Genomic DNA, 13,846 nt, shown 5'->3' on the forward strand with positions numbered 1-13,846 from the left:
ACAGGAGGATTCAGAGAAACAACCTTACTACTCGACCCTTCCCCTGTAGAAAGGTGAGACTGGGAGCTCCCTTTATCCTTAGCATCAGAGACAAAGAGGGGATTAATAGATTTACCCCGACTAGAAACAGGCTCGACCGATTCCAGACCAGGCATGCTCAAATCAATCTGTTCATTGGAAGAGTCCGATTCCCGACCTTCCTCCAGGGACAAGACACCGAACCTAGACCCCGAGCCAGAAGCTGAGACCACACCAGCCTCACTCCTCTTCTTGATATCCGGGGGTCTGACCTTGATCTCAGGGGCAATCTGGAGCGTAGTCATCTTCCGACTAATATCTGGCGGATGAATAGAACTGACATTAGCACTTGGCTTCCTTCTCACTGACCTCTTGGCCAGCATCCATGGCCCAAAACTCCTTTCTTCCCCCTGACTTTTCTCAGCTCCACCTATGATAGGTTGCATCAACTCCTCCGCCTCCTTCCTCTTCTTAGGACATCCCTCAAATGTATGGCCAAACATACCACATTCAAAACAGATATTATGTATACCTTCATATTCAATATGAAAAACCTTATTCTGAATACAGAATTGAGAAAGAAGAGGCTTAGCAAGATCAATATCAATACAGACCCTGGCAAACTTGCCTCTTACTGCCCCAATGGTAGTCTTATCGACATGGTGGACCTTACCAACCAGGCTACCAATCTTGTTCAGGAATCTATCACTATAGTATTCAAGAGGAATGCCTGGGAACCTAACCCAAGTAAGGATTCTGTTAACAGAGCAGTCATGGGGGTCAAAATTTGGGACCCAAGGTCTCAGAGCCAAAACATGATTGGAGATAATATACGGTCCACCATTGACCACCGCATTGTAATCCTCAGCCCTTGTGAATCTAATGACATAATAGTCATTATCAAGGTCAGTGATGGTAACCTTCCCTTTCTTAGCCCATTGAGCCTGAATCCTCTGGGCAAAGTAGTTGAAACTGATTCTTTTCCCCAAAACAGTGACAATTAATGCCAATTTCCACTTGGATCTCATGACCCGCTTGTCTTCTAAGGAAAGACGGATCCTAGGACACAAAGGGTTCTCAGGCTGACCATCCTCAGAATCGGAATCGGAGAGAAAATCCCCATCATCGTTCTCAAAAGTATCCTCCTCCATCATGGGTTCCTCCTCCACCACCCCTAACAACTTATCCCTCCAGGAGGGAGCTCCCCCATCCTTTTGATAACCTTGGGCATGCTGGCCCTGAGTAACCCGAGTGCCTGGGGATGAAACACCATCCATAGTTTGTCCCGGAAGTAAAAGACTTAAGTCCCCCGGCACAAATGCCTGCGCGGCTTGCGCGGCCTGCGTGGCCTGCGCGGCAAGCACGGCCTGCGCGGCCAGCGCGGCCTGCGCAAGCCGCAAAGAATACCCTGCTTGCGCGGCCGGCACTCCCAGAGCACCAAGCGCAGGACGCGTCCCCCCATCACAAAATATATTTACTAAAGTTTAGAATTTATGAATTGAAGTCTAAATTTTTTTACTTAAGGTAAAAAATCATACTCTATTTCTTATATATGAAAAATAATGACATATTGAAAAGTAATTTTGATAATATGATTTAATTGTAATTTTGTAACCAATTGAGATATTTATGTAAAAAGCTCTAAAATTATTTAGGTTTTAAAGGGTCTAAATAATTAATATTATGTCTATATAGAAAAATGCAATAAAAAAAATTATTGGCAAAAAATTTAACAAATAGGTTAGTTTTTTTTATCCAAAATGAGTTAAATGTCCCTTATGAAAATACCCCAAGGAACAAATGTTATAAAATAATACCTTATTAGCCAAACGATAAAATTTTAAATGTACATGGGTCAAATAGGAGTTTAATCCATAATTTAAAGAAATTGTGAAACATTTTTTTTTATTTTGGATAAACAATTGTATTTAGTGAGCGTAATAAAACATATCGTATAATTACTAATAAAATACTTTTCTATTTATCATGTATTGAAAGTGAACTCGTAAAAGGTGATTTTCAGAAGATATTTTTATTGATGACGATAGCAATAGTAGAATAGTGATACGAATGGAAAAAAAATTGTTATTTAAAAAACGACTTTTGGAAAATTTTGTTACGCACAAACTTTTTTTATAGGGTAGGGGCCTTTATTCCTTAATTTGCCTAGGGCCCACCCTGTGCAGGGACTGCAAGATGTTATTTTTTAAACCGACATTGAACTCATCATTAACGCTCTCAACTCTCCTATTTCTGATCAGTGTTTTGAAAACCGGACCGGACCGGCCGGTCGAACCGCGAACCAGTCAAGTGTCCGGTCCGGTTTTAGCTATACAGGTTCAACTATATTAAACCGCATCAAACCGGGGTTGAATCGCGAACCGGTATTGAACCAGTGAACCGGATTGACCCTGGTTTTTTGCCATTTTTTGAAAAACATATTGAATTAAGGAAAAAATTTAAAAATTAGGTAGAGAACAACCTCTTTAATAATTGGTGTTAATTAATTTAATTTTAATCTTAATATTGTGTTAAACTATGGGTTTGATTTTAGATGTGTGAATTTTTAATTAATGTGTTAAATTAAGGATTGGTTATCGATGTGTGAATTTTTATATTATCTGTATGAATTTTTAATTTTTAATTAATATGTTAACTTAAGAATTGTTTATTATATGTATGAAATTTTTACTTTTATGTTCAATGAAACATCATTTTATTTTTTATATATATATTTATTTATTTATTTATCCGGTTGAACCATTCCGGTTGAACCTATTGAACCTTGAACCAGTTGTCTCACCGGTTCAACGTCCGGTCCGGTTTTCAAAACATTGTTTCTGATCTATGGATCTTGGTGATGTGATCTTTCACTGTTGGGAGCTATCATCTCAAAATGGCTCTTATTTAGTCCATTTGATAAGGCGACAATCTAACATGTTGGCTCAAGCTTTTACATATTCTTCCCATTTTACCTCTTGTCCCATTGTGTTTAGTCATATTCCGAGTTTTGTTTTACCTATCGTGGTAAATTTTTGCTCGATTGGGACTCATTAATATTTTTTTAACAGTAAACAGAACAATTTATTAGAGATTAGTAGCAATAGTGTTACAAGAAAATGAGAATGGATGAGACATTCACACTCATCGATCAGACACAAAAGTAATCGCCCATATAAACACATAGGCCGTATGATTTGCTGAACGATGAACAAAATTGACAGAACAATTTCCTATATCATGTAACAAGGATTTACAATCACCAATAATAATATCAATACTAGAATTACTTTCACTTTTACGCAACCAAGCATATACGACAAGTTGTGAATCCAATTCAACTTGAATATTATCCTACCCGCCTTAATCCAACTTAATGCTTTGCGATAAGAGAGGGCCTCAAGGAGAAATGCATCTGATTGGCATTGAAGAGCACTATTCGCAGCAGTAATAAAACTACCATCCGATGCCCGAGCCACAAACCCATTCCCTGCATTGCCTAAGACCAAGAATGTGGCACCATCAACATTCACCTTAATAATCTCGGCGGATGGATCATACCTAGGGATCAATATACCGATCAGTAACTGGGTGGAGATTAACCTAAGCAGACTTCCACATTATGAGAAATGACAAGGCGGGAGAGAACATAAATGAAGGAGGTGACACCTGCTGTGCCAAACCTTGTCATTCCTATCTAGCTAGAGCGGCCAGCATACTACCACCACAAGCTCAACTTCAGCCTTGAAGTGGGTGTTGTTAATCCGGGCATAAAAATCCCTAAAGTTATAACAACCCGTCCTAATATCTCCAAAAGGAGAATGTTGCCATATCCTACAAACATGGATACAGCCAACCAAAGCATGAAACGTGTCTTCCTCCATATTTGAGCACCTCGGGCAGTTGATATCCACAACCACGTGACGATTAGCCAGCGCCTTAACAATTGGCAAGTGAATGCTAGATGAGAGATTTAACCTTCGGGGGCAAATAGAGGCGCCAGACTGCTTTCCAATCAACACCAAGAACACGCAGAATGGACATACAATGATCAATATGCAGTTTATGATAAGCATGTTTAACACTAAATTTGCTTTTTATATCCCACTACCAGCTCTAGGAGTCACCAATGTCATGAAAACTCAAGGGGATCATTTGGATCAAATCGATGTCTCAGGAATTAAAAAACCCATGAAGGATATCAACATCCTATGTCCGCTAGTTTTAGAATATCGACCGAGGTAGTGGAGAAGTTATTGAGGCACGCACTTTCACAAAAGGACTAATCGGGCCGGGCAGCCATGAATCCTCCCAAATGTTAATATTTATACTCATACCCTACATGATATGCACCATATAGAATTAGTGCCTTAAGATTCGATGATACTCTACCAAATAAAACTCGGGTTGTCCTTCAATTTAGTCTATAAGAAAGAAGAGTTTGGATAGTACATGGCCTTATAAATACGTGCTACAAGTGAATCCGGGCATGTAAGCAGTCGCCACCCCTATTTCGCCAAAAGTGCCATGTTAAAGTGATGGAGATTATGAAATCTCATCCCGCCAGACTGTTTCATCATATACAGATTCTCCCAAGACTTCTAGTGAAGCCTAGTGCCCCTCACCACCGCTCGAACCCCACCAGAATGAATTCATCATCTTCTCCAGGTCAGAACACAACGAGTAGGATAACAAGAACAAACTTATAGCATATCTCGGCAAAGCCTGAATGACATATTTAATCAATACCTCCTTTCTCGCCCTAGATAAGAACTTCCATTTCCAACTGCATAACCTAACCAACACTCCTTCCTCTATATAGCCAAACACTTGCATTTTATTCTAGCCAACCAGTGATAGAAAACCCAAATATTTACTATGAACCACACCCAATGAAATACCAAACACATAACTCAATAGAGAACATACATGTGCATAACAATTGTGGCTAAAAGAATTGGAAGACTTTGTAAAGTTAATCCGCTGACTTGAGGCTTTCTCATATTGCATAAGGCAATTCTTCACTATATTGCCTTCCTCCCCCGTAGCATGAAAAAATGAATAGCTATCATCACCGAAGAATAAGTGGGAAATTGGGTGTCGTATAAGCAACATGACACCCATGAAGCTATCCTCTATCCTCTAGTAAGGTCAGCGAAGCTGGTAGACCCTCTAGACAAATCAGAAATAAATACAGTGAGATAGGATCACCTTGACATAGACCTCAACTAGGAACAATTGACCCCACTAAATGAATCCCAATTATAATATGATCGGAAGCTTCAGTCACACATTCCATTACTAGGCTAATGGGCCCTTGGTTTAAGCCCACTATCTCTTTTCGACTGGGCCTTCATTTTAGTTGTGTTTTATTTATTCTATATCACTAATTTTTAGCATGTATACTCGTTTAGCCCTCTCTCTCCCCAACTGTCAAGTTAGGGGGGATGATGACAGGCAGTTGTGGGATAAAATCCCGCAACTGTCGACATGGCCGATCAGCCACAGACTGGCCAGTGGCATAATTGATTCTTTTTTGGAATTTTAATGATGTGGCATGACTCATGCATGGCTGATAGGCCACACCATGTAACTGATCGTCCACCCATTAAAACTTCTGGTTTCTCAAAAATAAGTCCGGGTTTCGATTTGTGATACCATGTGATGCAATGTGCGGTCCACCTGCAATATGTGAGCATATGCAAACATAATCTCATCATTAGGGTCGGAAATTTCCCTACTCACACATATGTACCCCTGGTATGATCCTCCTATCTCCGACGCTTGGGATCTACAAAGAAGATACCATCATCCTCAACATGTGTAGCAGCAGCACAATTAATATCTTGTTATCCTTTCCTATCAAGTTAGACACATGCTCTCCAAGCGAGTGCACAGAAGTATCTGTAGCAATAGTAACAGGGATCTTTGGAGGTATAGTCTGAGGCGTAGTCACTGATAGCTCCCATTTGTATAGGGTTTTTAGGATCATTTTAGTTTGTTTTTTCTTTATTTCCTTTTAGTTTTAGTATCATTTTGTTACCTTTTAGTTAGAATTAATAATTTCCTTTATTTATGGCATTTTCAGTGTTTTCATGGATTTTCAGGGACCTTTCGTGCATTTCTGAACCAGACCAAAGCCTATTGGAGAATTACCGGACTTTTCAGGGACCATCGGAGCACTTTTGGGATTCGTCAGGGACCATTAGAGCATCTTTCAGAAGCCCAGGGACTCAAAAGGATAAAAACTGGAGTTTAATCCCCCAAATGGGACCTGTCTCGTCGAGACAGGCCCTCGTCTCGTCGAGACAGGCCCTCGTCTCGTCGAGACAGGCCTTGTCTCGATGAGACGAGGCAGGGGAAGGCGCACCAGCGCCTTCCCCCTTGCTGAAATCTGCGGATCGGGTCCAGAAGCCCATTAAAACACTTTTTGTAAATGCCTATTTCGCCCCTGGAGATATTAGGGTTTCTCCCTAACTCTATAAATAGGGAGTTGATCTTCATTATTCGGGGAGACGGATTCCTTAAGAGTCATCACAATGTAGATTTTTATTTTTTAGTTTAGCTTTTCCTGCTTTTTATATTAGGTTTATTTCTGTTTTTATTTCTTATTGAAGAACAATTGATGGGAGAAGCTCCTCATCTTCTATTTTTGTAATCAGAATCGACAAGCGGGTTTTGGATTTCTATCTCTCCCTCTTATCTTTTCCTTTTATATTTAATTGAAGCTTTTTCCATTATTCATATATGCCTATTTCTATGACTGGTTTGTCTATGAACTGATCCTCATCCAATTTGGGATGGGGATGAAATTGATTGTATGAATATGTATGATTAGGGATCTAGGACCTTTGATTGATCAGTTTATGCATGTTTATTGCCTATAAATTGTTAGGAACAGAATTTATGCTAGAATGAACATTGATAATGATCAACTAGCATGTTTATGTATATAATATGCTTAATGCCTGTGACCCTGAGATTAAATAGGATTATAGATAGATAAGAACCTGACCATGGAATTATCTATACTGAATCTGTGTAAACCTGACCTCGCTAGAGACCACTAGGAGTGCGGCTTCGTGGCTGGGCTACGGCTTTAGCCTTAGTTGCCAAAGAACCTAATGCTTTGTATGACCTAGGGTATATGCCTAATCAAGCTGTCACCCGAATGCATGTGAATAGGATAGACGAATACTGATCACATTTGTCTTTCACTTAGGGCAATTACCGTCAATCACTGGTAGAACATAAATCTGAACTCCCTAAACCCATACATAGGATTTAATCAAAGGATTCCTCAACCTAGGTTGTGCCTTCCATTAATTCACCTTCTACCCCGTCAATTGTTCACTTTATTTTGTTATTTCAATTAGTTAATTATCAAAAACCCAAACTATCATTCAACCCTCTAAACAATTAGATCACTCTAGGTAGATTTAATTATTTTGTGGTTCGATCTCGTGCTTAGCACAATATTACTTGTTGCGATAGGATACACTTGTCCTATTAAATGTTATATACTTTACGAGCATCAGTCACCCCTGTTGATGCTCGATGTATATGGGTGCCAATATCAATATCCATTTCGTAGGGGCATTGAGCACAGGCGGGGAGAACATCAGGAAACGTGATTGTGGTTGCACTATGGATCGATGATTCAGGGCTCTTAGCTAGGTTCCATAAGCCCTCTCCGCTTTGTTTGGTTCAGCAACCTCCAATAAGGCCGAGTAAAACTTATCAGAGTGCCCTATACGACCACAAAAGAAACAAAATATAAGGAGATGCTCATACTTAACGTGAACCCATGAGAATACATTTTCATTTTCCACTTTAGAGACTGTAACACGTTGTCAGACACACGAATGCACATATACGTCTTTCCTAGCCCAGAATAGTTATTCACATCCGAATCAAGAAACAATCCTAGAAAGTTATTAATGTTGATAGCGACATTCTCGGACATAAAACCTGAAGGCAACTCGTAATTTAGTACCCAAAAGTCTGCATCAGCTAGTGCCAATTCATGTGGATTCTGGCCTTCATCCACTCGTCGAGTAAGCAATAATTGTTGTTCGTATGTCCACAGACCACCTTGAATAATACGTTCACGTTCAAAGGGCGGTAGAATTCAAACCTGAATAGGTTTGACCCAAGGTATTGGATACACATCCCTTTCGCTAGGCGCTAGAGCTCGGCCAAAGCGTTTTTCATAAACAATGCTTCACATTTCTGTCAGTCAGAAAGGAACCCACCAGGCTCCACAACAGGGGGAATTGATTCTCCAAAACATCGTTCATACGTAACATGAGACCTGACGCATTCTCCTCCTCTAATGTAATCTTGGCGATTTGTTCTGCGACGAACTCCATAGTCAAATGACTCAGAAGATGTCAAAGGGGACGAGATAGGTATTGCGGTGGTGTGGCGGTTGTGGTAAACGGAAGAGTAACCCTCAACAAGAGAGAGGAAATTCTTAATTCTTAATTACTAATTACTAATTGAATTCGTATAATTATAACTTAACTCTTGTTTATTATCATAAGTAAACAACTCACTAAAAAAATGTTAAAATTCTAAATGGTAATCTAATTTATTGGGACTCGTTAATTTTATTTCCCTTTAAAAAAAAAGTGATATACCTCAATTTTTAAAAAAACTGTTATTAGTAGTAAATTTCAACCTTTATCTCAATATTAAAAGAAGCATCAGCAGGCGGTGGACCATTCCGAATTGCTGTGTAGAAGAGAAAGGGCAGGGCTGAGCAGAGCTAATATAATATTATTATGTCCTTTTCTTTTCTGCGGCAAGAAAACTAAAATAAATTTGGGTCAAATCGCACCACGTCATGGTCAACGGCGCGAATCTGTTCATATCGGGCTTAGTTTTGGGCTACTAGGGATTAACAGGCCCAGCCAGATGCTTCTGGAACTGGAATTTCAAAATCCAAGCTTAACAATACTTCTCCCGTAAGGCAAGGCAACTCCCTTCCCATCGGAAAAGTTGGGAACACCATCGTCTTCCAATCCCACCGACCAAACTCTTATATATGTGCATAGATTCTTAATTCTTTCATTCCCATACACTTGATTCGTCATCCTTCACCCAAAGGCAGATATAAAATTATGGATTTTGAACTTAGAAGGGCGAGAGAGAAGCTCGAGAGAGAACAGAAAGATAGGAAAGAGAAAGCCAGATTTAAGCTTCAGAGAGAGAAGAAGGCACAAGAAGAAGCTAAGAAACAAAGAGAGGCCATTGAAGCCGTACAGAGATCTCGTAGGCTTGAAGCTATTGAAGCCCAGCTCAAGGTCCAATTTCTCTCATTACCCATTCATTCAAATCTTATTTCTCTGCTCTTGAAACTTCAAATCCTCTTAAATTATATAAACTTAGTTTCATTACCTTTTATTTTCTTGCTTTTATTAGATTGTGATTTTTTTAATGGATGATTATTATGAGTTAGTGTTCTTCCTGATTAGGTTTTGGTGATTATGTAAATTTACTGATTGTTCTGATATTGTATGATGTTATTTTCTTTAGCAGACTCAATTCTGACTACTGATGCATTTTGCATCATTCTCATTTTGTTGAGACTGTCTTATTTCTAGTCACCTCCTTTTATTTTGAAGTTTTCAAGTTTATACCAGTGCCCATAAGTCAATTCAGAATATAATTTAAGTAAGGCAAAGATGCACAATCTATAATTTGTGTTTTCAACAATCAACTTATCTATTGACTATATTAGAACTCACAAATTGAAGTGCTAAATTAACTGATTAATCCAGCAAATGTGATTGGTATTTGATAATTACTTAGGAACTGGATCACCTATAAGAAAAAAAGGGTAAATTGTCTCAAGTTAAATAGCTAAATAGAGGAGGGAAATGTCAAATTTTTTTAAATTTGATGCTCGATATTGATTTGTTTTGTGCATAACTGGAAGAGAAGAAATATAAGTTAGCAGAAAAGAAAAAAAATGAAAGATGAAAAGGTGTAATTAGTTTTTTCTTTTTTTTTTTTATTATTTTTTTTTTGTTGTTGTTGTTGAAGAAGGAGAAGAAGTTATAGCATTTTGTGTTCTTTGATGTTCAGATTTGGTTGAGACTTGAGGTTATAAAATGAATTCAAACTATTAATTGAGATAAGCACACCCAAATATGAAAAGGAATGATGGGCCATCACAATCGATACATGAGTAACAAAGTCTAAGAGTTGGACGAGATAGTGGGGATAAGGATTTTGATTCTAGTGGGGTTAATAAGAAAACTACAATATATTCTTATGGGAATTTTGGTGAAACAGTTGAGGTCAAAAGCTTCCAAATTTACTGGAGGGGGTAGACAATAACAACAATGTAGTAATTATATTGTCATGGAAGTTTCATTGTGACAGTGAGCAAGTGCCACATTACCTTCGATGTAAATATATCCTTGTCGGGGATGTTTGGTATTTTCTTACTCAATTGCCGCAAAAAAGTTTAGCAGTGAAAGTGAAGTATAAGAAGGATTTAAGCAAAAAATTGTGAAGGGAGAGGATCTACACACTTGGACCCAGTTTTTTCTAACATTACTTTTGTTCTTTCACAATCTATCCAGTCAAAATCACTCGCTACCTCCAGCAAAAATTAGTGCATGCGTTTTAGTGTCTCTTCATACAATTGGTCTGCTTCATTGATTTTAATAATAGGAGTTTATTGATTAACCCTTTTCTATGATGAATTTCCAAACATGATATGTGGACTTCTTGTGTTATCTCTTGTAAAATGCCAATTCAACCTAACCCAGAAATTACAATTTCACTTACAGTGGTTGTCTGCAACTCTCTTTTTGTGTATGTGCATCTATGTATATATATTACCTTGGAAACCCTGTGAAGTAATATAGCTAGAGGCTTTTGAGTTTGAGCTGAACAGTATTAGCAATTATATGTATAGATTATGAATCAGCCCCTCCCTTGGAGTTGTACCTGTGCTAGATGGTAGCACTTGATGTTACATAGACAATAAAGTAAAGGTAAAGGGCGGCCCGGTCGCATTACGCGTCCCCGCTGAGCGAGGGTCCGGGGAGGGGTCCCACCACAAGGGTGTATTGGGGGCAAGCCTTCCCTTGCCAATTTAATTGGCAAGAGGCCGCTCCTAAGACTCGAACCCGTGACCTCAGGTCACACGGCAACAACGTTTTACCGTTGCGCCAAGGCTCGCCCTCTATGTTACATAGACAATCTTTAGGTAAAATGTTTCATGTGTAAAACAAGAGATTTCCTTGCTTCTTTTTCTGTTCCAATTTTAATTTTCAAGTTGATTAGAATGTCAATGCTCACCATTGAGAATATTGGTATTCTATACAGGCTGATGAGCAAATGCAAGAGAATTTACTTGTTGGGAGAGGAATCATGTTTTCTCGTATATTGGAAGCTGTTCCTTTTCAGGGTAATGGAGACAAGATTAAATTGCCTCCTTCCTGTTTCAAAGAATTGTCTGATCAAGGTGCTTTTGACAAGGGACCATTATATTTCCAATTATGTGCGACCCATCAAGAAGTACCTTCTGAAATGAAGACCACTAGCCCAAAGCAGCTGGCAACCCACTCAGGTGTTCTTGAGTTCACTGCAGACGAAGCTTCTGTTGGTATTCCTCCTCATGTATGGAATAACCTGTTTCCTTTAGGAGCTCCAGAAGCTCCTTTGGTTGAGATTCGTTATGTATGGCTTCCCAAAGGAACATATGCAAAGCTTCAGCCCGAGGTTGTTGGCTTTTCAGACATTCCCAATCACAAAGCTGTGCTTGAAACAACCCTTCGACAGCATGCCACTCTTTCTCAAGGTGATGTCATCACTTTCAACCATGGGATACTGACATATAACTTACGGGTTCTAGAGTTGAAACCTTCCACTAGTGTGTCTGTACTGGAAACAGATATCGAGGTTGATATAGTTAGTTCAGATTCAGCTTCAGTTTCTGAGAATCAGCATGTATTGAAGCCACTTACTCTTGGGAAGTCAGAGTCTGGAATGATTGAAGAAGGGAACTATGCGTATTATAAATTTTCTATAGATAATGATATTTGGAAAAAAATTGCTTCCAAGGATGTCACAGTTGAAGTGAAAATAGACGCAGAAACTGGTTTTGGTGATACTGATGTCTACCTATCTAAGCATCCCCTCATATTTCCAACTCGACATCAACATGAATGGTCATCGCATGATGTAGGTTCAAAGGTTTTGATTTTCAGCTCCAAGGATGAGAATTTGGGAGAGGGTAGTTACAGCATTGGAATACATGGTTTCAAGGGAACAACAAAGTACATAGTATCAGTGAGTGTTCAAGACAATAGTAATCTCAAGATGGGTCAGCAAGCTGGATCATCATCTTCCATGCAGGTTGATACTGTAGAGTGTAGGAACTGCAAACATTTTATACCGTCTAGGAGTATAGCACTACATGAAGCATATTGTAGTAGACATAATATGGTTTGTCAGCACGCTGGCTGCGGAATTGTTCTGAGGCTTGAGGAGGCCAAAAACCATATGCACTGTAAGAAATGTGGGCAAGCTTTTCAAAATGGAGAAATGGAGAAACACATGAAAGTTTTCCATGAACCTCTGCAGTGTGCTTGCGGTGTAGTCCTTGAGAAGGAAGCAATGGTAAGCAAGTGAAAAATCTTTGTTCTTGTTCATAAGGAACAACATTGTATTAATAATAATAATGTATGTGTGTTGGCAGGTGCAACACCAAGGTTCAACTTGTCCGGTACGTCTAATAACCTGCAGGTTTTGTGGGGACATGGTTCAAGCAGGGAGTTCAGCAATGGATGCAAGGGACCGATTAAACGGATTATCGGAGCATGAGAGTGTGTGTGGATCGAGAACGGCTCCTTGCGACTCTTGTGGACGAGCGGTGATGTTGAAGGAGATGGACATACACCAAATTGCAGTTCACCAAAAAGGTTAAAAGGGCTAAGTAAGTTATATGCAGGCAGGCATGCGATGTGATGACGTAGTGTGTAGTATAGAAGCATATGATGTAGCTATTGGACCTCGTTGTCAATTATTTCATTGTTTTAAAAAATGCACTCTTGTATTGTATTGTATTGTATTGTATTGTATTGTCCATACGATACGAGAGGAGAGAAGAAAAAGCATTGTTGTATCATGTGATAGACATTAATGACTCTTGTGTGTAATATTTGCTTCTTCTCTTTTCTCACCTAGTTTCGCCATTGACACACCACTGTTTCATGTCCACCGTCCTGGCATAGTTCAAATTAGTCTTCCAATTATGAATTTCTAGTTTTGTCACTGTCGATTAACCCAAAAATAACATGAATTTTCAAATTTTTTATGTCTTATAGTTTTACATGCACCCATAATAAAATAACATATTGTTTCACTCTTAATTTAATTTTGGTTCATTTTGTAATTAATTTACTTAATTTGGTCCAAATTGGTAAAATTAATGGGGTTGGAAGCAATTACACTATTTAACTTGGTTTGAATTTGGTGTTATTTTATCAATCGTATCTTTTTCGTCAAAATGTGTGAGACATTAGAAGTATGAGATGGATTCCGTAATTTACCAAAAATGATGGCTGAAGTATGCAATTATCCAATTAACTTCATAAATTTATAGCAACAAAATCGTGGAAGTGGAAAGTGAGTTAGTGGAGCGGAAAGTGGATTAGTGGAGAAATGGAGCGGTTGGAAACTTCCTTGCTGGGCAGTTCTGGAGAAAGGGAGCAATTAGGAACTTTCTTATTTATCAGTTATGGAGCAACTTTAGCAAATCACGGATATTTCTTATGAAAAGTTGGAACTTTAATACTAAACATGT

At 38.8% G+C, this 13,846-nt stretch overlaps 1 protein-coding gene across 1 annotated transcript; it reads left to right on the top strand.

The window, feature by feature from the left end:
* Positions 1-8,955: 8,955 nt before the first annotated feature.
* Positions 8,956-13,241, top strand: LOC136229521 (uncharacterized). The gene is made up of 3 exons (XM_066018374.1): positions 8,956-9,326; positions 11,365-12,660; positions 12,740-13,241. Exons 1-3 carry the CDS (start codon positions 9,144-9,146, stop codon positions 12,965-12,967), a joined length of 1,707 nt encoding a protein of 568 aa, XP_065874446.1. The 5' UTR covers positions 8,956-9,143; the 3' UTR covers positions 12,968-13,241.
* Positions 13,242-13,846: the final 605 nt, after the last annotated feature.

Source organism: Euphorbia lathyris, chromosome 5 (assembly GCF_963576675.1).
Source record: "Euphorbia lathyris chromosome 5, ddEupLath1.1, whole genome shotgun sequence".
In the NCBI taxonomy this organism is placed as follows: Eukaryota; Viridiplantae; Streptophyta; class Magnoliopsida; order Malpighiales; family Euphorbiaceae; genus Euphorbia; species Euphorbia lathyris.